At 38.6% G+C, this 24961-nt stretch overlaps 2 protein-coding genes, 1 long non-coding RNA gene and 1 pseudogene across 7 annotated transcripts; 2 read left to right on the top strand and 2 right to left on the bottom strand.

The window, feature by feature from the left end:
• Positions 1-56: 56 nt before the first annotated feature.
• LOC103956076 lies at positions 57-7563 on the top strand (annotated as a pseudogene).
• Positions 7564-7676: 113 nt separating this feature from the next.
• Positions 7677-16244, bottom strand: LOC103956017 (probable phosphoinositide phosphatase SAC9). Of its 3 annotated transcripts, XM_048567485.1 has the most exons (14): positions 16033-16244; positions 14950-15548; positions 14383-14515; positions 12813-14029; positions 12104-12211; positions 11827-11997; positions 11248-11490; positions 10763-11045; positions 10620-10675; positions 9662-10495; positions 9344-9541; positions 8701-9153; positions 8357-8587; positions 7677-8223 (listed from the first exon to the last, which is right to left on the bottom strand). In XM_048567485.1, exons 1-14 carry the CDS (start codon positions 16043-16045, stop codon positions 7942-7944), a joined length of 4821 nt encoding a protein of 1606 aa, XP_048423442.1. In that variant the 5' UTR covers positions 16046-16244; the 3' UTR covers positions 7677-7941. The 3 variants fall into 3 exon arrangements, with proteins under 3 accessions (XP_048423442.1, XP_009366221.1, XP_048423443.1); XM_009367946.3 differs by having other exon boundaries at positions 10620-11045; positions 16033-16243; XM_048567486.1 differs by lacking the exons at positions 7677-8223; positions 8357-8587 and having other exon boundaries at positions 8871-9153; positions 9344-9570; positions 10620-11045.
• Positions 16245-17302: 1058 nt separating this feature from the next.
• Positions 17303-21957, top strand: LOC103956016. 3 transcript variants are annotated; one of them, XM_009367942.3, is made up of 12 exons: positions 17303-17511; positions 17924-18880; positions 19214-19314; positions 19409-19523; positions 19750-19827; positions 19970-20062; positions 20500-20583; positions 20762-20860; positions 21241-21303; positions 21459-21489; positions 21697-21743; positions 21824-21957. In XM_009367942.3, the coding sequence occupies exons 1-12, from the start codon at positions 17458-17460 to the stop codon at positions 21884-21886; spliced, it is 1785 nt and encodes a 594-aa protein (XP_009366217.2). In that variant the 5' UTR covers positions 17303-17457; the 3' UTR covers positions 21887-21957. The 3 variants fall into 3 exon arrangements, 1 of the variants encoding a protein (XP_009366217.2); XR_007251829.1 differs by lacking the exon at positions 21824-21957 and having other exon boundaries at positions 20500-20587; XR_007251830.1 differs by lacking the exon at positions 21824-21957 and having other exon boundaries at positions 20500-20587; positions 20762-21303.
• Positions 21958-23602: 1645 nt separating this feature from the next.
• Positions 23603-24726, bottom strand: LOC103966554. Its single transcript, XR_670191.3, has 3 exons — positions 24543-24726; positions 24353-24461; positions 23603-24251 (listed from the first exon to the last, which is right to left on the bottom strand). It is a non-coding gene; the product is annotated as an uncharacterized LOC103966554 (long non-coding RNA).
• Between the last annotated feature and the right edge of the window lie 235 nt (positions 24727-24961).

Below are 24961 nucleotides of genomic sequence, written 5' to 3'. Positions count from 1 at the left end.
TACCACTTGACACGCTTAATAATCTTTTGCGGATATTAGGTAGGTGATGACGCGGCTGCAGCTGATCTTTATAAACGGCAACACCATGAAATGCATCTCACAGTAGCTCACTTTGTGTGAAAAGAAAAAAAACACATAATTAAGTACCTACTCACACCATGTGTAAGCAATCGGAGAACGGGATTCCGGTGATCGATTTCTCCAAGGAGGAGGAGTTGAAGCCGGGGTCGAGTTCTTGGCTAGGGATACGCGAAGATGTTATCCGTGCACTCGAAGGAACGGGCTGCTTCATTGCATTAGTTGGCGACAAGGTCCCCCAAGAGCTTCGCAGCACCATGTTGGAGGCTTTCAAAGAGTTGATGGATTTCCCCCGTGAAGCCAAGATGAAGGTCAAGAGCAAGACCAAGAAGACCTTGGGTGCATATCACAACAGCACTCAGATCCATGAAAGCCTGGCAATGGACGACGCCGCAGATGCTGCTGAATGCCAGCAGTTCAGCAATCACTTCTGGCCCAACGGAAATGAAAATTTCACGTAATTCTCTACCTAAATTTTTAATGAAATACTTTAAACTGTAGATAAGTTATCTATGTCGTCGATGTTTATTGATATTGTTGATACTTCGACTTTACAGTTTTTTATGAAATCAATAAACTTACAGTTGCTGATATGCATGCAGTTTATGTTGTGAGACTGTCGTGCTTATAGATATTAACTTGTTTGTTGGTTAACTAGTCGAAGTTCGAACGAGTATGCAACGCAAATGATTAACTTAGACTGGATAGTGACGAGGATGGTAACACCAACACTCACCACATGTCGTTCCTCAAGTACGAGCGATCGGAGGAAATTGAAACCGACGTGGGTGTTTTTATTCACACCGACAAGAACTTCACCACGGTGCTGCATCAGGTGAACGACAGCCATGGCTTGGAGGTGCAGACCAAGAACGGGGACTGGGTGCTCTGTCAACCCCCGCCATTGTCCTTCACTTTCATCGCAGGCGATATTTTGCAGGTGCTACTATTGTATATGGCAATATGCAATGATTAATTCACTCAAGCTATATAAACAGACATAAATCCGTAATATAATTAATAAATTTTTCTACAACATGAGAAATGCTAAGGAGATTTTCTCAAAAGTCGGAGTCTACATAGACTCTCTGCCACTTCATAATTTTTTCAAAATATTTTATAATGTTGGAATGAGAATTGAGTTAAACTGTGAGGTGGTAGAAAATTCATAAAATGTCCCACGTATTCAAATATTTTTTTTTGTATATAATATGACATAAATATTTTTGGGTAGGTTTGGAGCAATGATAAAATAAATACAATGAAAATATGACTTTAGTCTTTCAAACTCAATTTTCTTTATATAAAACCCTACATAACTTTTTTACTCAAAGAAAACCCAACGACTAGGATCCACGTAAGCAAATTCATTAACTTCATATTAATTCACACATTTTACATTTTTCACATGCCTAAAATACCCCTATTACATACTTGATGTAGACAATTAATTGTAAGGAAATAGTAAATGATTTTGCAACAAGAAAAAAAAAGACATTATAATGTTAAAAATTTATTGCATATTAATTTTTTTAGAAAGGTATTGAATTTTCATAAAACTATTCGATTCAGTTTTTTCACCCTACTCTTGAATACTTTTGAATTTATCCTTTTTTTATTAATATATTAGAACATTGTATTTCATTATCTACATGCACATTAATTTACCTACGAACAATTATACCATGGGTGTAATTCGATGTATATTAAGAAGAAATGTAGTTCGATGTATATTAAAAAGAAGAAATAATTTACCTATATTAAGAAGAAATGTAGTTTGTGACAACCCGTTCCAAATTTTACGTTTTTATTTTATTTTAAAAGCGTGAATTTACGAAATTGCCCTACAGGCAAGGACCTTGACTTCCGTTGACCATCGACTTGAAAGTTGTGGGACTTATTCTTTTAGCATATCCTCGTAGTACTCATTGGTACGAACATATAGGCGAAAGCCGTTTGCGAGTCCGGATTATAACGGTATAGTTACGGACGTTCGAAATTGGTTATTCAAGGTGAGTGTTTATTTAAATTAATGGAAGCCCAATCAGAAAGAAAGAAGAAAAGAAAAAAAAAAAAAAAAAAAAAAAAAAAAAGGGAAAAAGGTTTCCCGTGCACCCATACCCGCACCACCGCGAGACCATATTCCAAGGCCGATTCCGGCCAACTCCGGTGGAGTTTTTCGATGCCACCACCACCATTTTGAAGCTCTCATTCCCCTCTACAAAACCCACCCAAGAACCACCTTGATTGACCACGGGATGTAGAGGTTTGAGGCCACGAAAGTTGACGAAAATCAATGGTGCTCCGGCCACCCTTCTCCATTTTCCGGCAAATCGGCAAAGCGATGGCCGATGCCACCACTTGGGCTTTGTAGCCCATCATCCCAGGAGCAAAACCCAACCAACCTTGACCCCGTTGGACCACCGTAGACGACGAATCGACGTCGGGAAGTTTTAGGCACCCGCCGGCTTCGTGGGCAAAATTGACCATCTTCCGTCCACTTTTGGACTTCGTGGCAGGTATGAAAGTTGCTCCACTCACTGAGATCTTCATTTCTGTGAAGTTTGATAATTTTTGGAATTAGTTGGATTTTCCGGCGAGTCGGGGCGGCCGACCGCCACCCGCGGCGGCGCGTGGCCAGTGGGCCGCCAATGCTATTTTTAGGCTATGTCAAATGTCTTGAATTCAGTTTTGTCATTTGAATGACGTAGGTTGATCGTTGGAACCTAAATTCGTTACAATACGTTACTTGATAAAATGTGAATCGATGATCCGACCGTTGGATCGTCACCAAAATTGGATACATTATAATACGTAATATTTAAAGATCATAGGAATTTACGGATCGGGAATCCGACTTACGGATCTTCCTGAATTGGATTTGTAAGTTAGTAAAATAAATGTTCACGGCCACTTGTTTTAGGCAATTGGCGGAGATCTGACCGTTGGATCGTAATGAAATTTTAATATGTTATTCTAGAAATATATTGTGGATCGTTGGAAGTTGCGGATTGGAAATCTGATGTGCGGATCTTCCGGGTCAGGTTATACAGGGTTGTAAACCCTACCGTCGATCTTTGATCGACGGTTGACTTGTGGTCAATGGGTCTCAAGCTATTTTAGAATGTCGTTGAGGTTGTGTTTTATGTGAATTACATATTCTACGGATAAGAGTTCTGAGATGTGATTTGATAATTGGTCACAGGGACCAATCATTCAGGACGCCTCGATGCGTGCGCTAGAGAATCATAGCGTGAACTCCAGGTGAGTGGATCTTTTCCTTTTTATTGTGCATATTATTGAGAGTTCAATCGACACTTTTAAATTGATTAGGTATATTACCTTTATATAATTATTGTGAATGCTTAAAGTACCTTTGTGAACTACGAATGGCTTGATCCCTATTTAGGGTACGTAGGCAGTCTAACGAGACGTTAGATGCAGCCATAAAATATTTGAGACAAAAGCCTTGCTTGGGAAATTGAGTAATGCGAAGGAAATTGGTAAAGACAAGTTTTAGTTATTGTGAATTAGTTAGTTAAATTAGATTTGATTGGGTTGTCATGAATAATTATCCTTGAAAATAAGTAGTTTGGGAGTAGGGCGTTATTGATTGTACACTTCACCCTATATTGTTTATAATTGAAAATGCTACGGCATGGTTTTGTAGTAGATTGCATCATGATATATCTAAATGTATATTACTTGCATATAATTATTGGGAATGCTTTCAAGTGCAAATGTGAACTCAGGACACCCAGGTAAGTTCAGGTGAGTTATGGTACTAGTTGAATCGATTGCGTTATAGCATGACTACAGTTATGAGTTAGGCAACTTCGATACGGTTGTACTGGTTGTCATGAGTTGCACATGTTATATTGAGATGCATTGAGAGCTCATAAACCTGCACCTCGGTGTTAGTGCTCCCGCCCGTGGCCAGGACACAGTCCTTCACGTGATGTTCACCTCCCGCACCTTATGCTCACCTTGGATCCAAGGTAGGTGCACAGTCATGTCGTACAGACCACCTTAGGTGGTTCCGACTCGTAGGTGACCCGCGATTATTCGCCCAGTCTTCACGTGATCGTAGCACTTGAGCGTATTTATTTACACCCAGTCCTGTCGTACAGACCACCTTAGGTGGTTCCGACTCGTGTGCAGGTATACTTATTGAGCTATTGGCTAGCCAGGATTGATGAGATATGGATAAGTCGTATAGGTCACTATAGGTGACTCCGACTTATATGCTAGCCAGGATTGATGAGATATGGATAAGTCGTATAGGTCACTATAGGTGACTCCGACTTATATGCTAGCCAGGATTGACGAGATATGGATAAGTCGTATAGGTCACTATAGGTGACTCCGACTTACATGCTAGCCAGGATTGATGAGATATGGATAAGTCGTATAGGTCACTATAGGTGACTCCGACTTATATGCTAGCCAGGATTGACGAGATATGGATAAGTCGTATAGGTCACTATAGGTGACTCCGACTTACATGCTAGCCAGGATTGATGAGATATGGATAAGTCGTATAGGTCACTATAGGTGACTCTGACTTATATGCTAGCCAGGATTGACGAGATATGGATAAGTCGTATAGGTCACTATAGGTGACTCCGACTTACATGCTAGCCAGGATTGATGAGATATGGATAAGTCGTACAGGTCACTATAGGTGATTCCGACTTATATGCTAGTCATGATTGATGAGATACAGATAAGTTGTACATGTCATTTTAGCTGACTCTGACTGATATATCCCTTTGTATTTGATTTAGTTCATTTGGCCTACTTATTAATGTATGGTGGATTTGACGGCAAACCGTGGTTTTGGTCATTTCCTAGTATGGTTTGGATATATGTATATATGTTGTACCATTTTATGGAAAACGATACGGGTTTTACATTTAGGGGCATTACTTTCAGAGAGGTAGTAACTTGGGAAGCTTGGTTTTATTGCTTACTCACACCTTCTGTTTGGTGCCCTCCAGGTTTTAGCTGCTGAGTTTATATCGACAAGAATCTGTGGCGAATCTTAGTATTGATGCATATTTTTGAGGGTATGATTCTTACTCACATTACTGTACTTTACTTATGCTCTGACATCGCGCGTGAAAATGGGTTCGCTCCCACTCGTAGCGCACTCTGGTATTTATACACTTTTGGAATCAAATTCATTCACTTTTTATACACTATCACATTTTATGGCTTCGTCACCTTTCAGGTGTCGGCCAGCACAGCTCGAGTCAGGGTCCAAGTGGACTTCCTGGGTCGGGGTGTGTCATAGTTCGATGTATAGTATTAAAAATACTATGTTACACCCATGTTTATACAACAATAAAACGTGCCTAACATATCTAACAATACATGAAAAATAATTTACCTACAAGTTAGAGAAATGTTATTTGCTTGGGTGTAGTATAAATTTTTTTAATAATTGGAAAAATTAAATATAGCTAGGTGTAGTGTAATTTTTTTTATATAATTAGAACAAATTAATTTACCTACCTACTCTTTGAAATGTTCATTTCCAATGATGCAAAATGATCATTACCTAACTACAAATTAATTTCCAATAATTTACCTACAACAATTATACCATGGGTGTAATGTAACATCTTTCTTCACAATGACACAAAATAGTGTATGTACCAACAACAAAACTTGCCTAACATAAGTACTTGTACATGGAAAATAATTTACCTATAACAAAAGAAATGCAGTTTGATGTATAAAATCAACAATATTATGTTCCACTCATGTTTATACAACAACAAAACGTGTCTAACATATATAACAATACATAGAAAATAATTTACCTACAAGTTAGAGGAATGTTATTTGATTCAAAATATATAATATAGGTGTAGTATTTTTTTTTTTAAATAATTGGAACAAACTAATTTACCTACGAATTAATATGGATAAAATTGCTACAAAATATATCACGAAAAAAAAAACTACTTGTCTAGTTTGACATAGATACGGTTAATGCAAACACTTTTTTCATTTTATTTCACTTTTTCTATTACTTTTAATTTGGCATAAATTTAGGAATTTGGAAAAGGGATCATAAAGTATAAGTGTCATGAGTGTAAATAAATTGTATTAATAGGTCAATAGTGTTCCTATATGTTTGCAAATTTTAAATTTGGGCTTAAACTAGATCTTTAAAGATAGATGAATTTTTACCTAGAAATAATGAATTGTAAGGACTAAAATCTAAAACACCCTAAAATACAAGCTTGCAAACACAGAGTGACAATAAGCAAAGACACGCAAAGGTTCGTTTTGGCTCTGTTTCTGTCCAAGAGTGGCAAGTGCCAGACGCCGCAAGAGTTGATTGACGAGGAGCATCCCGTCCGCTACAAACCGATTGATCAATCTGAATATTTTACCGACTTTCTCAACAACGCAAGAAATGGATGACTTAGTTACACCGTCAAAGACCACTGTGGCATTACAGTCTGATCATCACTAATGCATCCAATCAGCACCGTCGATCTCTGTGTGGGTTAATCAAGTGAAACCAACCACGTAATTTTATGCATCCATAAATCCTCTGTGATACAATAAATCAAGGATATATGGGGCTTCGGTTTCTGGCTAGAAGATATAGGGCAGTTTATTATTCCTCTGATTTAAAAAAAAAAACTGTTTTTGTTGTGGTGTGAGAATAAGATAAAGTTGTTGAGTGTTTGATAAACTTTTGTTGTAAACGTGCTTTTAACAAAAGAAAAAAAATATATGAGTGTTTGATAAACTTTTATATAAAACTGTTGCGTTTATGTTAAATAACTAAAACGGATATGGTGTTATTGTAATATACTAAATGAAGGGGTAAAAGTTGTTGTTTTGAAACATATACGGATGTACTTGTCATTTAAAAAAATCATTAAATGAGGATTGTTCAGTTGCATGCTTTAGAAAAAAATAAATAAATAAAAAGCGTTTTTTTAAATACTGATTTAAGATTGTGATGCTTTTAAAATGTAGATTAATAAGACAACTCAAAATGTAAATGGGTAGGGGCATGTATATGCTTAAGCATCAAATTAAACTTTGATTTCAATTGCAAAAATAAAGAAAAGAAAAACTAAATTCCATCAAGCAATTGGGTGGCTCAACTTATCACAAATGATCTTTGAAATCGACTTATACAATTAAAATGATATTTGAAATTGAAAATCAATCAATGTAGTCCCTGAAAATAAGTGTCACATATCAATGTGGTTCTTCCATTCTGTCGAAAATTCTATTATGTGTTGTTATGGCATGGGTCAATTGTGGCTAAATGTTCATACTGATTTGTGACACCTATTTTCAGAGATTACATTAATTCATTTTCAATTTCCAAGATCATCTTAATGGTATGGACCAATTTCAAAAACCATTTGTAATAATAAAACCCCCAAATTTTGAGACCTATTTATGTGCCAAAAATTAGCATATAACATGATTTTTTACAAAGTTGCGATGAAATGAGCACATTAATTCGAGCACATCAATTTGTGACACCTCTTTTTCAGGAATTACATTGATTGATTTTCAATTTCAAAGACCATTTGTGATAAAAATCCGCCAAACAATTAAGTTTACGAAGTTCTTTGGCTCCAAATACTTGAACAAACAGATCTCATCAGATTCTCGTACAATAAAGACAGACGTGTTTCTGATTTCCTAGCACTATTGATATATATAGTCTCAACGAAAACGAAAAAAACTATAGGGACAATTTTACATCAACGAATGATTACAACAAATATGAATGGGGAAATACACAACCACAAAATCGATCAAAAACCAATCCCCAAGACACAAAACCCCTCGTGCTTCGCTGTGTATAACGCTACTTCAAACGGCCGAGAGGCTTGCCCATTTTCCAAGTTCGTATGGATCGGCGTAGTAATACAACTTAATTTTATTGGCCAACGACAACCCTGCAGCCACAGGTACAACTCTGGAACCGGCATCATCCTGCTCTGTTGGGTCATCGGCAAATGCTGTAATATCTCCAAGAAGTTTAAATATAATTGTGCGGGTTTGTATCTCTCGAGGGAAATCAAAGTACATGGCTGTTCCAGACTTGGCGTCTGGCAAACGATATTCTGCAATCGTTACCATGCTTTGGGGTTCCTGTAATAATGTCTCCATTAAGTTATCTTAAAAACACCGTAATCAATATGGATTTTCACACTGGACTAATTAAGCCACATCGAACTAATGTCGCTAACCAACCCCATAATAATAAAGCAGGTCTAGTAAGTACCTGCACAACAGATACTTGTATATACAGAACGGCTGGAGAGATGTGCCTCTCGTCTACAAGTGTGGCTGACGTATCCCAGACCAGTGTATTTGAAGAGGGTGAATGGGTAACCAGAGGCTTTATTGCACCAAAAGCATCAAGACGAAATCCAGCAAGCAAAGGTGATGCGGGAGAAAGATATTGCTCCAAAACAATATCATTGTCCAACAGCCTCTCGGCCTCAATGGGAACCTGAAAGAACAATATATGACTATAAACGAATCTGCACGTGATAAAAATTCAATAACGAATCAATTTTTTTTTTTTTTTTAATGAATGAAGCATAGAAGCGTGATTTTTTTTACCCTAAATCTGTTCAGTGGTGGACCTCTCTCCAGCCAGCCTTTCAGATTCATCTGATCGTAGCTTTGTGATGTATCTGCCATCTCTTTTTTCACCGGGCTTCCGACCACCAGTATCCTTTTGGCATGAATAGAGGGGTCTCTTTCAACTTCTCCTCCAAAAGAAGAACGCCGAGTTACTTCTGCAAATGGATTTTCATCGAGAGACAAGAGATTCAAGTTGTCCAACTTAAGAGATTGTGAACCAGGTCGCTGAAGGCGTAATGTCATCCAAATAATGCGGCATCGAACTGGATTCCTAAATTCAAACTTCACATGCCTCGGTACTTCATTTTCTCTAACCGACTTTTCTGGTCCATAATATTCTGAGGAAGACGTGATCTGGGACTGCAAATCCCATTTTCCCATGCATGACCTTTCTTCCTTGTGTATTTTATTGCTGGCCCAGATTTGCACCTGTGCGAGCAGGTGAATTAGTCAAAATAAAATGTACAGAAGGAATCAATGTTTGTGCAGCCCAAAAGGTGTAAAATTCAACAATTTTGGAACAAAAAGCTAGATATACTACAAAGCAAGATTTTCGATGACTTCACATTTACCAAATAAAAAAAAATAAAAGAGAGAGTATGCATAGAGGCCGACTTACGGTGGGTGCATCAGCCAAAGAATAACCACATGGACTAATAAGCAAAACAACCCCACTAACATCAGAAAGGGTGCCAAGAACAATAATGAACTCAACATTGGTGGTACTAGGAGGAGATTTCCAGTATGAATAGCATGATCCAGATTCAAGAGGAGCAAGCAATGACAAGAATGGTGCTGAATCTGCTCCCGTTTCAACCTACAATGGTCACAATAACATGTACAATACTGCAACCCATACGCAGATAGAGATGGAAATAAGACAATAATCTACTGCGGGAACCCTGAAACAAGAAAGTAATATAAGCCAAAAAATTACCGAGTGTAAAAAGCTGGCAAATGGAAACTCGGCTAGCGATTCCCCTCTGCCAAGTAATTTCTGCAGAACTTTAATAGTTCTCTTTCTATCCGGAGACTGTTTCCTTTCATAAAGACAATTCCTTACTGAATATCCAATCACCTGGTTCAAGGCCTCATGGGCAGCTGAATCTGCACGTGTACTTCTCCTCATGCTTATCAAGACCCTGACGTAGTCCAAGATCAATGCATCAAGCACAATATCATGGCAGCATCTTTTACAAATAACACTATCCAGCACTACTGTACGATTTGTAGAGACGTCAACCTGGAAACCATGGCCTGATCCCCCCTGATTTACCACACCATTGTAACTCATGGCCTCCCTTGACCCATAGCCCGCAACCAGAAGGGCCCCTCTACCAGCACAGCAAACTTTACAAACTTTCCTTTCACATTGGGAACATAACAAGAGAGACGGGGAAACTCCGCCTGATTCCAAAAAGGAAGGACGTGTAGGTGCATTAGTTTCAGCACGAACCTCACATGTGCCACCATAACAGCGGTCACCAAATCTAGTTATATTCCAAAAATCTATCTCATTATCATCAGTAGTCTCAAGACCAACAGCAGATGTAATTTTATCTTCCATGGATGCTTGTCCAAGCAGTGCAAGGGAGTTTGCAACTCTGCACAATCTTCCCATGTATCGTTCATCAAGTAAAACATTAGGGTTTATAGTAGCAGGATCAGTTCCTATAGATAACAGAGTTCTATCCCTTTCAGCAGCAGAAATGTTCAGCCTGAGGCGTTCAATTTCAAGTTTCATGGCTTCCATGAAGTTTAGTTTCTTTTCCTGCAGACAATAGGATTCATCAATAATGGTTCAACGAAAGATTTCAAAGGACTTCCTCTTTATAAGGATAAACCACATAATAGCATAGTGGTTCAAGGACACAATAGAAGAGTTAGTAACATACCATACGTGGCCCAGCAACAGATTTCAAACAATCAATGTACTGCTGGGATCTGCTATCTGAAGGTTTTCCATCATGTGATTTATGATTAGTTTCAGCACCATGATATTCAACAACAGCTTGGTCTAAGAAATCAAGAAAGTCACCTCCCTTGTCCTCAGCATTTCCTATCACTGGCGCAGCAATGTGTTCTGAAAGCACCACCTCTCCAGTCAATAGGTCAACTAAATTGTTGGCAGAGGAACTTGGTTGCACTGGTGGCAGCACATTTTCAGTAAATGAAGCACCAGAAAATGGATTGGTTTTTGACCCAGAGGAAAAATGAATGTTTTCATTCTGAAGGTTTTTAGCATGTTCAGGTAGTCTTGCACCAGGGCCTTCGTTAGTAAATACACCTCTCCAAGGAAGAGAAACTCCAAGGACTTCTATCTGCAAACAAATTCACAAAAGAATTATCATCCACTTGGGGGTTCTGCAACACCCATCCTCTCTATATCATGTGCCAAAAAATCCAAATGGCATTAGCTTCAACCAAGCTAGAGTATCAAATCAGAACCTAAATAACCAACTGAAGAGTCACAAATCAAGGACAATGACATATAAATTAATAATTACACAAGTTGCTTTCTACCTCACCAAGAGTGATAGGGCTCTTTCCAGAGACAGCAGGATAAAATGTAAGGGCAACTACACGAGTAAGGAAGTCAAGTTCTCCTTCCAGTTCTTCAAAATCATACAATAATGGAAGGGTAGATGTATCTTGAGCATGAAGACGTGAACCAGCTCCTGTTACAGCCATATCCTCTGGACTAACTGCTCCTGTTAAGGGTATCAAGAGGTTTGTTCCGTGTATACACTGAGGTATTGAAGCACCCTGTCATCAGAATCCACTAAAATATTAGAAACTATGGGAGATATCCGAAATTATTGTAACTTAACACAAGTAGATTAGCAACATATGTACAACAATACATGAAACTAACAAAAAATTACCAAAACCAGAGTCATGAACTTCTTTTGTATTCTAAATATTTAAGTTTTTGCAACTAGGTCCCTTGCATTTCATGGCTTAGCCTAGTTGTTAGTCTTTACATCAGATAGGAACTAAAAGGATCCTCATCTTGTTTTAGCTGGATTCCTGGGACCATCAATTCTAATAAAGTTCAAAGAAAATTAAAGTTGTAGGAGAAGTGGAAGAAAGATTACAGACCTCCAAGACAAGTTTTAGCCCATCTAAAGAGCGTCCTGTCCTTACATCAACTGTTGATGGATATGTTGAATCATCTGCACCATGGGATATTGTGAGAAGAAGCTGACAAACATGGCAAGGTTCACCTAGATAGATAAAAAGTTCAACAACATCTGCGGCCTGTGGGCAAACCTGTGTGATAAAAACTATTCCAAATAAGAGACAAAAGGATTCTGCTGAAAAGACCACTATGGTACAGTCAAATGTTCCATACAATGAAAACTGAAAGAAAAAGTACCCAGACTAGATCCTTTCTCTTGAAACTCAGAAGACTGGCTCCACCTTTGGAACTTGGAAACATGTTAGCAACTGGCTTAAGGAAGAAACCAGATGGTCGAGAGACTACCTGCAAAATTACAATGCTTGGATGAGAGACTTGATGCCATTACATTATATGAAAAAACAAACAGAAAAAAAAAAATCATTTATGACTTTCAAGAAAAGATGCGACAATTCAATGTAGAGAAATAGTCATAACACAAGCGAACACCATGCAATGCAATTACTAAATAAAAATTACATGCAATCAATACATAAATCATGGAAGCCAGAATCTATGGAACTCAAAATGCAAAGGTATTAAACTGTGATCAGATCTAAAACCAAGAATCAAAGGAATTTCCGGGGAAGCCAACATTTTGGAAACAGACACCAGTGTGAAGTTTAAATCTGATGCCAAACTCAAAACCACTGTTACGTGTTACAAGTAACAAAAGGGCCTTCCAATATGCAGCTGGTGATTCCATACCATTTGTAGGCGGCACCGGGAATGAAAAGCCTCAATGGTTTATACGCTTATACTAACTTAGAATAGCTTTTAAATTAACCTATGGCAGTTAAAACCACTTGTTTCCACTTGTTAGATGAACCTAGCACAAAAAGAAGCATAGAAATTAATGAAATTATTATCACTACAACTGATCCAGAGCAGTCCCAGAATAACATACATTAAGAGGGTGAAAAGAAACTGATGGAAGATGCTTGAATAGTCTCATTCCAAGAAATATCTCAAGTTGCTTTTGACGAGAGCTGTCGACAACTGCATTTTTATATCTCCTCTGCAAAGTAATTTTCATATTCTGAGCTGCAGAAAATTGTTTGAATTTTCCTGCATCGTCATTGAAGATGCTGAGGATTTGGCTATGCATAGCTTTCGAACCGGTATAAAGTGTTGCATGAATATCACCCGCAAGCAGAAAAATATCAGCAAGCTGGGATACTGGTGATAAAATTGTTGACCTCTTGAACTCCTCAAATGCCATATCAAATCTCTTCCAAGGTTCATCGGGACACGGATGCGTCCATGTTGTGGTCCTAGTATTGTGATCAATATAAAAAGTTTTCCCTGTTACTGCATCGGATCTCTTCTCCCAGCCTGGTGGCAGAGGAGCTGTATAGCCACCATAAGTACTCATTGACTGATAACCAAATGCCAAATCACTATCAAGTGATATACAAAGCCGCCTACACTGCTCCACAAAAACCTGGAGGGAGCCAAAATAACTTGCAGCATTTGTCCTATCCAAAGAATCAGCACAGTTGAAACGTATCACACCATTTTGACGTGATCTTAAGCAGAAAGCACCTTCAAAGTCATCATTGTAGATAATTTCTCCTCTGCAGTCCTTAATTCTTTCTCGTGAAGGCAAAAAATCTCCTTCAGAAATGCCTATGGAAGTAGTGGGTGCTTTTAGATGTTTCCATAATCCTTCGATGGTTTGCTGTTCACCTCTTAACTTTATACTGGCATGCCAGTCATAATTTATCAATTCAATTCGAGTATAAGGAAGTTTTCTGGTTGACTTGATGTACTTTAAAGATTTCTCAAAATGTTGAACTAAAATACATTCTGACTTTCCTTCTCCACTCCTAAGCAAGTTGATGCATACAATTGGAACAAACGCCTTTCTATTCTGACTCCCCCCAACAGCCACGTCAAAATTTCGTGCATCATACCTCTTACTCAACCTCTGGTAGTACTCCGAACTTCCTTTATAAGGATCGCGATCCGAAACGTATATTTCTGCTTCTGCAGCAGTAATCTTTAACTCTGCACCCCACCAAATTGGAATTGTACCCCGTCGCCACACGTATGTGTTAAAAGGAACTGTTTGACCAGCCCTTCTAGGGATCCATACAAGTTGCTCACACTCCACTTCATTTCCTGTCAGACTTGCCATCTTCATAAGTATGAAAAGTTCACTTAAAACATAAAGTAAGAGGAGAATATTTTTCATTTAGAATGTAAATTCGTACTCCTAAATGAGAAGAATACAAAATACAAGATGAAGCCATCTAAGCAAAACAAAAACAAAATAATACAAACAAAACGAAAAAGAAATACTGTAGATTAATGAATTTCATAAAAAAATATCAATATGTTCTTTTCTAAATTACTTTCTGTCCTCAATGTTCTGAGAAACTCCACTGGAAATCAATGACAAAAATGACACAACCATGGGTATCTTCAAAGATAAAAAGTTTGAGAGTTGTTAATAACTTAATAGGTCAGATTACCTGTGCTAAAACATGAATTCAATCCCCTAGCCAAGTACCGAGTACCAGGATGCAGCCTGCTACGACGAGCTATGAGAGCAACAATTCCTTCCACCTTCCCTAAGGTTCCAAAACTTCGACACTCTGCAAAACCCTACACATTAATATCAAGTAAGTGAACGGTATGAAAGGGTTAAATTTACATCTAATTGCATAATTCCATATGCTATCTTCAAATCTTAACAACAATTTAACTTCTTGTGTCAGTCATATTCAATGAAGGCAAAATTGAGCACCTAATACATAGATAAGTTCAACAACTTGTTTCCTAATACAACGGTTATGAAATCCTTATCATTATCAGTGGTAAAATATATACTCAAAGAGTTGCACATAAATATAAGTACATGTAAATGCAGAGTTGAACCAGTTGGCTATAATGAGCATATCGTGCATAGGCTCGAACAATCATCATCACTAAATCGAGGTGGTAGGCTAAGAAATCAGATGGTTAAAGATAAGGATCAGGTGAAAGAAGATAATAGTCAGATGAGCACCAATTTGATGATACCAAGAATGAAGCAAAACCTGAAGAAGAGTGACACAATGCTGCGGCAGCCCAATGTTTTTGAAAGCCATCGAGAACCAGGCGTTCCAAACAAATTCATCATCGGGCTCACGCAAGCACATACGGCTAGGAAATGGTTGAGTGATATCCCTTGCGTCACAAAAGTAGTGCTTCCCATTAATGTCAAGATCTGTTAATTCATTAACATTCTTTTCTTCTCCTTTCCCTTGTGGTTGTGGATTCTGAAGTTGAATCTTGATCCATTGGCTCTCAGTCACCGTATAAATGCACCCTCCACCAGGCAAATTTGGAACACTAGCAGTCAACTTGGTAGCCACGAGAAGCAAACCAATGCTGCCCAAAGCAGCATAACCCAATATTGCACGCGCATAGGTCGTATTCTTACACAACCAATGTGATCCGTTCGTAACATATTCCAATGCTTCCCTTTCGGATTTGAAAACATCAAATCCTGGCTTTGCATTGTAGCGAAGCACTCCGGTTGTGGGATCAACATGTATAACCTGAGTGTCGAGCCTGGAAGACAAACTCGCAATTATATATACTTCACCAGGATCCAACGTCACAACTACAACAGATGTCTCCCTTATACCACCACCTGTAATGTATTTAATATAAAACAGAAAGCATAAGCAACCTTGCAAAGAAAGCTAACATGTATGATGTATGACTCTACGCACCAAGTAAGCGTGTGTGTGCGCATATATAGGGCGCTGTTATTAGCACTCCAAAATAGTCATCGTGCACTCTTCCATAACAAAAGGTCGAAAACAACTCTTTATATTTATGCATCAACAGCAGCAACAATAAGAATTCAATGTCAATTTAACAGACAAAATTGAAAGTGTTCAAGCTGTTTAAGTTATCAGAATCCGATTGAAGATGCGACAAACAAACAGACATGAAATGCATAGCTCGCAAGGAAAGAACGAAAACTAAGAGCATATAATCTACACACACATACTCTCGAACAGAAAATAATTTGCAAGCTGAAAGAAAAAGAAGTGATAGAGGTCGCATTCGAAGTTGAAAAGCTGTAGATCATATCGCATATCAGAGAATTGAAGCTTGAAGAAGATTACCAGCTGATTCCATGCGATCTCTCTCTCTTTTGTTACCGCGCGATGCAGGAGGAGTTCGATCTGACGGAGAGAGGAATGATATTATTGAAGGCGCCGGCGAACTGGAAGAGCAGGCATCGAAGGACGTCGATTGGACCGGTACCACTCAGCAGAACTCACCGCTTCTCCGGTCTTACAGATTTGGCATCGGAAAATATGAAGTCATACCCGGCAGGCACAGCGCGAGATAATAAACGATGACTTTTTTTATTTTTTTTTCTGTACTTTTTACTTTTTTTGGTTAATGGTTGTTTATTTATTTATATTTTGGTACTAATTTGTTCTTATTAAAAACATCGAAAAAAAAACTTTCGTGTTTCCTTATTTGTTAAAAAGAACAACAATGTTTTGTGTGTTTTTCATAAAACAACAAATAGGATTGGAATAAATACATTTTTTCAATTTGTAAGAATGTCACAATTTTGATTCTAGTTAATCTTTCTTAATTCCTTACATAACATATTTTTAAAATAATAAAAACTACTTGTCTGATTAAAAGGGTATTTGCTAATTAGTAATTATTTTTTAATTTTTAGTATAAAAGATAAAAATTAAAATCGGACAATTAAATTTCAAAAACTCACAAAATTAACTTTTATTAAGAAGTAAAAATTTGACTGAATAAAATGATTATGAAATAACTCCTACTTTACTGTTTTTAAAATTTGGCTTGGATTTGATTTTCAATTGCCATTTTAAACTAAAGTTTTCATTTAAAAAAAAATTAAGAATGTAATTAAAATGGTTATCAAACGAGCTCTTAATAAAACTTAATATTTGCTTTTATTCCGAAACACCTCAATAGATTCCTAAAAGCAACACAAGATATAATATATTTTTTACGGTATTGGAACAGGAGTCTGTACACCATATATTATAATATAAATAGAGGAACAATTAAAAAAAAATATCTTAACTTACATTATAACATGTGGTGTATTAACTCGTGATTTTGGCACATGAAAAAATGCCAAATTACATAAACTTCCAAGTAGAGAAATAGTGAAACATAAAAAAATCCGTAAATCGAGTATTTTATTTTTTATTACGTGAAAAAATAAAAATAAAATGTAAAATGCCAAAACTCGCGGGAAAGAAAACTGAATGCATAAAAGTATAGGGATGTTGCGCCAAAGCCCCCGCAAGAACGCCCGAAACAAGCACATGTCCCCACCGCAGAAACGAGAGGCAAAGAAGAAGCTATCTATATTCTTTCACTGGACGATCTCTATATTCTTTCATTCGACGATTCCATCACAAAATTGAAAACCCACTTTTCAGATGCTTGATGCAATTTAATGTTAGTTTAGGGTTATTTTAGCAAAGTGTTGGTGGAATTTGATTGTGTTTGTTGCTGAATAATTGAGTTTTGGTCGGCGGGTTGACATGGCCATGCTGCCTGTTTGCTCAGCCACCTCATGCTGGTCTTCCCTTTCTCAGGTAAGATCTTGCATGCTCCTCAAAGACTGACCCTTCACTGTGATTTTTCTTATAATTTATTGGCATGCAAAGCAAGCTGCATTAAAGGGTCCTTTAATTTATACTGACGTGCCGACGTGAGTTAAGTCGGTTGGTATGTGGCCGGCTTGTTCATTCAAATCCGCTTCCATGCAAATTAGAGTACTCTAGAATATCGCATTTTCAAAAGAAAGACGAGCTTTTTTCTGAGAATTTGAAGTGTTTTTGTAGTTTGTACGTAATGAAGCATGTTATGATCATCTTGTATTATTTTCTGAGAATTTGAAACAAGTAATTTTGTTTGGCATCATGTCATATTTGTGTAACATTTTTGGTCAAAGTTTTAATGAAATTCCGAATTTGAAATGTACATGTATGCAAATGGATGTCGCAGGTTTACGTACACGGAGGGTTGCATGCCAGTTCCCAATTCCCGAAGGATTTTGAGGCCAGGTGCATTGCGGAATGTAGGGGCTCCCTAAGCTTGTCAAATGCAATGCATTTTCAAAGAGGTTCCTTTAAAGCACATGCTACAAAGTCTTTGTATCCGAGCTTCGTGAAAAGCGCAGAACAATCCGTCTCCGTGGATTTTGTTAACAGGAGTTCCTGTTCAAATGAATCAGACCATCTAAAGTGCAAGTATTCAGACATGTGGAGTTCCTCTACTAAAACCATTTATGAACAGCACCCGCCGGGAAGGGTGGAACTGAAATTTGTAGACACCTCTAGCCTATTGGCTCCTGATGAGGGACTCGTTGACTTTACTAATCCGTCGACTGAAAATGAAAGTATCTTATCGGCACCCATAGAACCTGAAAGCATATCAGCTACTGATTTAACACCAGGGAATTCCACCTCTGTACCCGACTCCTTAGACATGGATAGTGATAAATTATCCAGTATGAAAACTAGCGTTGAGGGCTTCTTCGACGGGGTTAGCAAATCTTTCAGTGCATCAGTAGATAAGGGAGAAGATACTGTTAAAACCTCACTAGATACAATCACTGCATCAATATCATCTGTTGTTAAAAGTGCTACCGAAGCAGTGGATAATACTGTTGACGGATTGTTTTCAACGGTGGATCAAGCGGGACAATATGGGGGTAGTAAAATGACAAATTTTTCAAGCGACTTTAAGGAAGCCACAAGTAAAGGAGCTGTTTTTGCTATTGATGTCTTGAGACGTTCAATTGCTGTGGTGGAGGATACTCTATCAAATGGGGCTTCCTTTGCTGTTAGTTCTTACCAGTCTGCCAAGGACTTTCTTCCTCCTGACATCAGTGATGCGCTAAATTTGTCTGAAAAGAGAGTTGCAGAGCTCTTGGGGCCTGCCAAAACTGCTTTTCAACAGGTATTAATATTACACTTCCAGTCTATAGAGCTTTTTGGTTGAGCAGTAAAAGAAAAAAGATTGCGGTTTGCAGAGTTGTAAGTTATTCTAAATAATTTGTAAGTTTCAAACTGGTTCTCTGAAAAAAAAAAAAAGAAAAAAAAAGCGGGTTAGTTAATTTTGGTTGGATGCCTTTTTTTTTTCCAAACCATCAGCCCCACTTTGTTATAGTTTCCTACTTTCCGTTATAAGCTTAAACTATACATTCAATCATTTATATCCTGAGTTTTGCCGCTGTTGTAATGACAGTTTTTTGAGTAATATTGTCAGCTGGATCTGAATCTGTGAAAGCAGGTTTATATTTCGATTGAGGGGTTGGAGGAAAATCTTGGGTTGGACCCTAATGATCCAATCGTTCCATTTGTTCTATTTCTTGGCACCTCAGCCACTTTATGGTATGGATATCCTTTTGTTCTAATGAAGACTGTTTTTACGTTTCTATTGTCCTGCTGTGTGAGAAATTTATATTTCCTATCAGATACGCTGCAGGGTCATTTATCGGGTGTGGACATATAGTGGTTACGCCGGAGATTTATCTCCTCAGTCGACATTGGAGCTCTTGACAGGGAAAGAGAATGCTGTGCTCATTGGTGTCCGACCTGAGGCAAGATTTTGCTTACTTTTGGCCTTTATATTTAGTTGCGCTAATACTACCATCAAACCTTTGCCTAACGAGGGCTGTAAAAACTAAGAATTATTTTAATTGCCTAAAGTAAAACACAATGTCCAGTGATCAAATTCATGCTCCTTTTTTAAGACTTTAAATACTATTGCTAAGTGTTTGCTTCTCAAATTTGCCAATGATTGGTTCTGGAATTTCCTTTATGAAGGTTCTGAGAGAAAGAGAGGGTATTCCAGATCTTCGACGAGCAGCTCGCTTTCGCTATGCAAGTGTGGCTCTACCTGAGGTTGGCTCATAATTAGATTTCAATTTGAAGATATGAATGACGTGATCGTATTACAGATTTGCTAGGGTGAAAGCAGTCATATCCTTTCTCTCCATATACTTTTTATGCCTTTGTTCTGCACTTGTTGAACAAAAAACTTCAGGTTGATGGCGCTGTATGGAAATTAGTGAAGAGAGGAAGGGATCTTAATGACACCTTAACTGCTGCTGTTATTCGGAACTTGAAGATTGTTCGGGTAAAGCAGTTTCAGGCTTTTATTTATCTTAAAACTATACCAATTTGAAGCCTACTAAAAGATCACAGGAAGATCATGGACTGGGATGTACCAATTCTCCGTTCTTTAGTGATAGTACCATATTTGGTGACCATGGACGCCTGAAAGTGTCTTACAGTCTCCACCTAAAGAACTTTCACAATTTTTTGGCCCGCAAAAATATGAGAAAGGAAATTCTTAAGGATAAAAACCATTCAAATTCAAGTTTTTAGCACTGCCCTGGTGACCTTAGGTATATTGTTATATCTGTCCAAGGACTTGAACGGGGTTGTATGCTTGTAAAAAGTTGTTCACATCTAACAGCAGGATCTTCTGTCTAAAACTATGGGAAAGTGCGATGATTAGCATCTGCTTGAGTAATGAATAATGCGTTCTATATTGTTTTGTACTCTTTGTAGGACAGGTCCAAGGTCATAGTTATGGAAGCTGATGGTACTCTTTCCAAAGGTATTGCAAGATCCTTGAGAAAGCTTGGGCTCAAGGCAAGTACATAATGCAAGTTAAAGATTCATATTTTAATTAATAAAATTCATTAGGACTTTTTTATGGATACTGGTATTTATCGTAAGAAAACCACTCAATGCATCGTAAATTTTTGGTATTTCTGGAATTGCTGAGCAATTTCGTAGATACTAATACCTTGAGATGTTTAAATGACAGAAACCGTACTTGGTTCAAGGTGGCTTTCAATCTTGGGTGAAATATGGTCTCCGTATCAAGGAACTCAAACCTGAGACAACATTTACCATACTCAATGAGGTATTTATCTCTTTGAAGCTGTTTGTTCTTGTAAGTTATAACAGATACAAGAGATGATAATATGCTGGTTGGTGAATTTTTACGAATGGCACCTAATTCCCTTGATAATAACCGATGCGATTACTTTCTTTTCAACAACGTTGTTGGATTGCAGTGGCTGAGGCTCTCTTGTATATGTAACGTGGACCCCTTTTTTTTTAGCTTTGTTGAAAAAGAAGAAAGTGAATGAGATAAATATGTTTGACAACCAGAAGAATAGTCATGACTGCATTCAACACAGATTATTGCTGTTTTCCCCCTTTCTGCCACTTTTTTACAGAATTGTAAACCAGATTTGAGCTTTTCACTTGTGCACAATTGCAAAAATTGTATCATTTTAGGATGCTGAGGCAATTCTGGAGGATATCAGTCCTTCTCCGGTGCAAGTTCTTGGGTCTGGTGTGGTAAGACAAATTGTCTGCATTAGTTTCTACTTTATATTGATCCATCTTTTGTTATTACGAAAACTTGATTTTGTTTTGTGTGTTGTAGAAATGTTTAGCTGCCATGCAATTTCAAGTGCATCATTCGCTAACTTACGCAACTACCTTCTGTGCAGGGATTGATTGCAGCATTGTATGCACTACTAGGTGTGTGTATATGTGCCTTAAATTTCTCTCTAAAAAGAAATCGGATTACTTAATTGTTTTCCACTCAAGTCCGTACAGTTCTAATTTCACCATATATACAGCTAAATTTTGCTAGTGAATCAATCTTGTTTCACTGTAAATCAAATTCCTTCCCTTGGGCCGGATTTCTTCCCCCATCTCTAATCAGCATGATTCATTGGATTACAGAGTGGGAGAAGAAGTTACAACTGATTGGTGTTGTTGGCGTTGGTCAGGTATTATAATCTTCCTAGGATGAGTGCGGTACTTTTTTCTTCTTCCCCTTTCTCATTGCTCTTTTCTTCGATTCCACCAGACCATTTATCGGCAGGTGGCATCTTATGACACTGCAGAAGATTTTAAACAAGACGTGAGGTAAAGCTAACTACATTAGGCCCAGTAGATTGTGTCTTTCACCGTACTGTTGGAGTCAATGTTGAGAGAACTTGCCCCACTAACCTGGACAGAAGGAATACTGCACGTGGGTACAATATTCCTTGTCAGCAGACTACCATATGGTTTCAGCTCCTGTGCTCTGATGTGTTGCAGCATGGGCAGCAAGCACGCCACCTTTACAACGTGGGTACAATATTCCTTGTCAGCAGACTACCACGTGGTTTCAGCTCCTGTGCTCTGATGTGTTGCAGCATGGGCAGCAAGCACGCCACCTTTACAACATTTGTTTATTGCATGCAATTGTTTAAATGCATGCGTGTGTGTAAGATGTATATAATACAACCAACTGCCATTACAGCAGTCTATCAATAACACAACCAAATATTAAACTTAATATGGTATCAAAGCACAGGCAATCCTTTGCTCTGCTCTGCCTTGACACGCCCCGACCCCGATATTCCCCGAATACCAGGATAGGCACATGCTGGCTGACACCCGAGGGTGATGAAAGCCATTTATTGAGTGCAAATGCTGAAAACAAAGGATAAATAAGGCTTATAAATATAAAAGAATAATGAATATGCAAATAAGGACCTTCAGAGCACACCACTAATCTAGAACACTAAAGGAAAATAATATAAAATTGAATGAAACGAAGGAGTGGGTCCTACACCGAGAGGGCTCGAAGATGCCGATGCGAATGTGCCTGGACGTCGGGATTGTATGCCTCGATTCTAAGTCCTGAAGGGGGCGCAAAACAAACATGAGTGGACCAAGTTGATATATATATATATAATAAAACAGTTATCAACATACTAACCCCCAGGTTTTATTAAAACACATATATAATGATAAACATAGGTTTTCCGAAACCTAGCATGTCGTGCAATGTCTCAAATCATAATTCGCATAAATAATAAACACTAGTGAATGTCCGATATAACACTTCAGGCCCCATGCCGGCTCCCCGTCTCTGAGCACACAGTCAGAGGAAAATACACTTCAGGCCCCGTGCCGGCTCCCAGTCTCTGAGCAGACAGTCAGAGGAAAACACACTCCAGGCCCTATGCCAACACCAAACCGTCGCCCGGGACGGACCGGATCTATCCCTACGTCCCGTAGCGGAAAGGACCACTAGGTAAGTACAAAACCAGTGAACATACATATATTTGAAAATCAACTTCATAGTATAAAGTCATCTATCATCTATACTATAAAGAGGTGTTCTAAATATGTTCTAAATATCATATCGTCATCCATCAGATATTCTATAAGAACATGGGTTATAGGAAAAATAGTAATAATTCAAACTAGCCTCAGTAAGCATGTTATCTCGTAAAACGTTTCATAAAACATAATCATCAAATCATGCTTTTCATGTATGCATTTCTACTATCAAAACATGCATTTTTAGAAGGGGTCCACTCACAGTACTTCGCCGTCGAAAAGCCACGCCATCTAGCAAAGAAGGAAACGCCACAGATAATCGCCCCTAAGCACATAAACGGTACATTTAGTCAAACTCTACTCAAACGATTAAATTTGGGAAAATGGACATCGGAAACGGGTTCAGGACGTCGAAATTAGCCTAGGAGGGGTCCTGCACGAAAACCGAAAAAGTCAACCCCCGAGGTCAAAGTCAACGTTGACCTGTCAAAGTCAACGCTGACCGTTGACTGGGTCAACGGTCAACGGGTCAGGGTCACGGGTCAACGGGTCAGGCTTTAGGGTTTGGGTATTGGATCCGGGTTTGGGCCTAAGGGTTTGGGTTAGGGTAATTGGGTTTAGGTTTTAGGTGGGTTGGATTTTGGGTTAGAAACCATACGGCCCAAAAGCCTAAATAAAAGGGTAATGGGTTTGGGCTTGCAACTAGGGTTTTGGGCTAGGGTTTTAAGTGGGTTGGGTTTGGGTAAAAACAGAAAATGGGTTTGGGTTCTTGAACCTCACGGCCCAAGGCCTAATTAAAAAGGGGAAATGGGTTTGGGCTGCAACCAAGGCCCGAAGGCCTTTTGGGTTTTTAAATGAAACAAAATAAAAATAAAAAGGAAAAGGTTTAGGGTTTTGGGCCAGAGACCAAACGGGCCTAAGGCCCGTGGGGGAAGGAAACGGCCTGAAGGCCTGGGTGTTTTCTTGGGCTGGGTTTCACGCCGGAGAAGAAGGCCGGAATTCAGCCGGAATTTAGACAAACTTTGAACGTCCGTAACTTTGTTAATACTCGACGAAATCAATTGATTCAAAAATGAAAATCGTAGCTCTCGAAGAGACGAAGAGAATGGTACCTCACACGACGTCTAACTCGCCGTGGTTTGGCTGGAAAACACCTCGAAAGTCACTGAGGTCGCCGGAAACTGGGTAAGATTCAAATGAGTATAACTTCTTCAATACTCAATGAAATTAGGTGAAACAAAAAGGAAAGTTGTAGTACTCAGCGAGACGAAGATATTGATACCTCGCACGCCGGCCAAATCGCCGTGGTTTGGCCGGAAATCGCCTCGAAAGGGACGGTGCTCGCCGGAAATTTGGGTGTGCACTCACCCGTGCCAAAAACACTCCAAAACCTTGGAAAATCAAGAACCCAAGTTCAAAAACCACATCTAACCAACATCTAACAAGACTAAAAAGGGAGAAACCATGCTTACCCAACCGGAAAAACAACCAAAACTCGCCGGAGGTGCTCGGCGTACTCCGGCACCGCGAGCAGGGGAGAGAGAAAGAGAGAGAGAGAAGCAATTCAACGGCGATGATGGTGATGATTTCCTCGAGTAGGTGTAGCTGTGGGTGTGTGTGTGTGTGTGGTTGTCACGGGTAGAAGAAGAAGAAGAAGAAGAGGAATGAGAGTTTTCGAAAAGAAAGGAAAAAGGTGTAGACAACAAAAGAAAAGAAGGAAAAGAAGAAATAAGAAAAAGAAGAAAGAAGAAAGGAGGGACACGGCAGGGGGGACAAAACAGGGGGTGGGCCCCTTGGGCTCACCAATTAAGGCTCAAAAACAATTTTAAAAAGGAAGGTATCCCCCAAATTTTGTGAAAAAATACAAAAATACCCATTTTCTTACGTAAAT

The sequence above is a fragment of a genome, unplaced genomic scaffold (assembly GCF_019419815.1).
Source record: "Pyrus x bretschneideri cultivar Hongxiangsu unplaced genomic scaffold, Pyrus_bretschneideri_v1 Contig44, whole genome shotgun sequence".
Taxonomy (NCBI): Eukaryota; Viridiplantae; Streptophyta; class Magnoliopsida; order Rosales; family Rosaceae; genus Pyrus; species Pyrus x bretschneideri.
This window is presented reverse-complemented; position numbering and strand designations above follow the sequence as displayed.

Coding starts and splice junctions, on each gene's coding strand:
- LOC103956017 (XM_009367946.3), bottom strand. Junction 11,491..11,826: donor GGCTAAAACTTGTCTTGGAG/GTCTGTAATCTT, acceptor TTCTGATGACAG/GGTGCTTCAATACCTCAGTG. Junction 8,588..8,700: donor CACCACTGAACAGATTTAGG/GTAAAAAAAATC, acceptor TTGTTCTTTCAG/GTTCCCATTGAGGCCGAGAG.
- LOC103956016 (XM_009367942.3), top strand. CDS start 17,458: ATGGCCATGCTGCCTGTTTGCTCAGCCACCTCATGCTGGTCTTCCCTT. Junction 21,490..21,696: donor AGCATTGTATGCACTACTAG/GTGTGTGTATAT, acceptor ATTGGATTACAG/AGTGGGAGAAGAAGTTACAA. Junction 21,744..21,823: donor GTGTTGTTGGCGTTGGTCAG/GTATTATAATCT, acceptor CGATTCCACCAG/ACCATTTATCGGCAGGTGGC.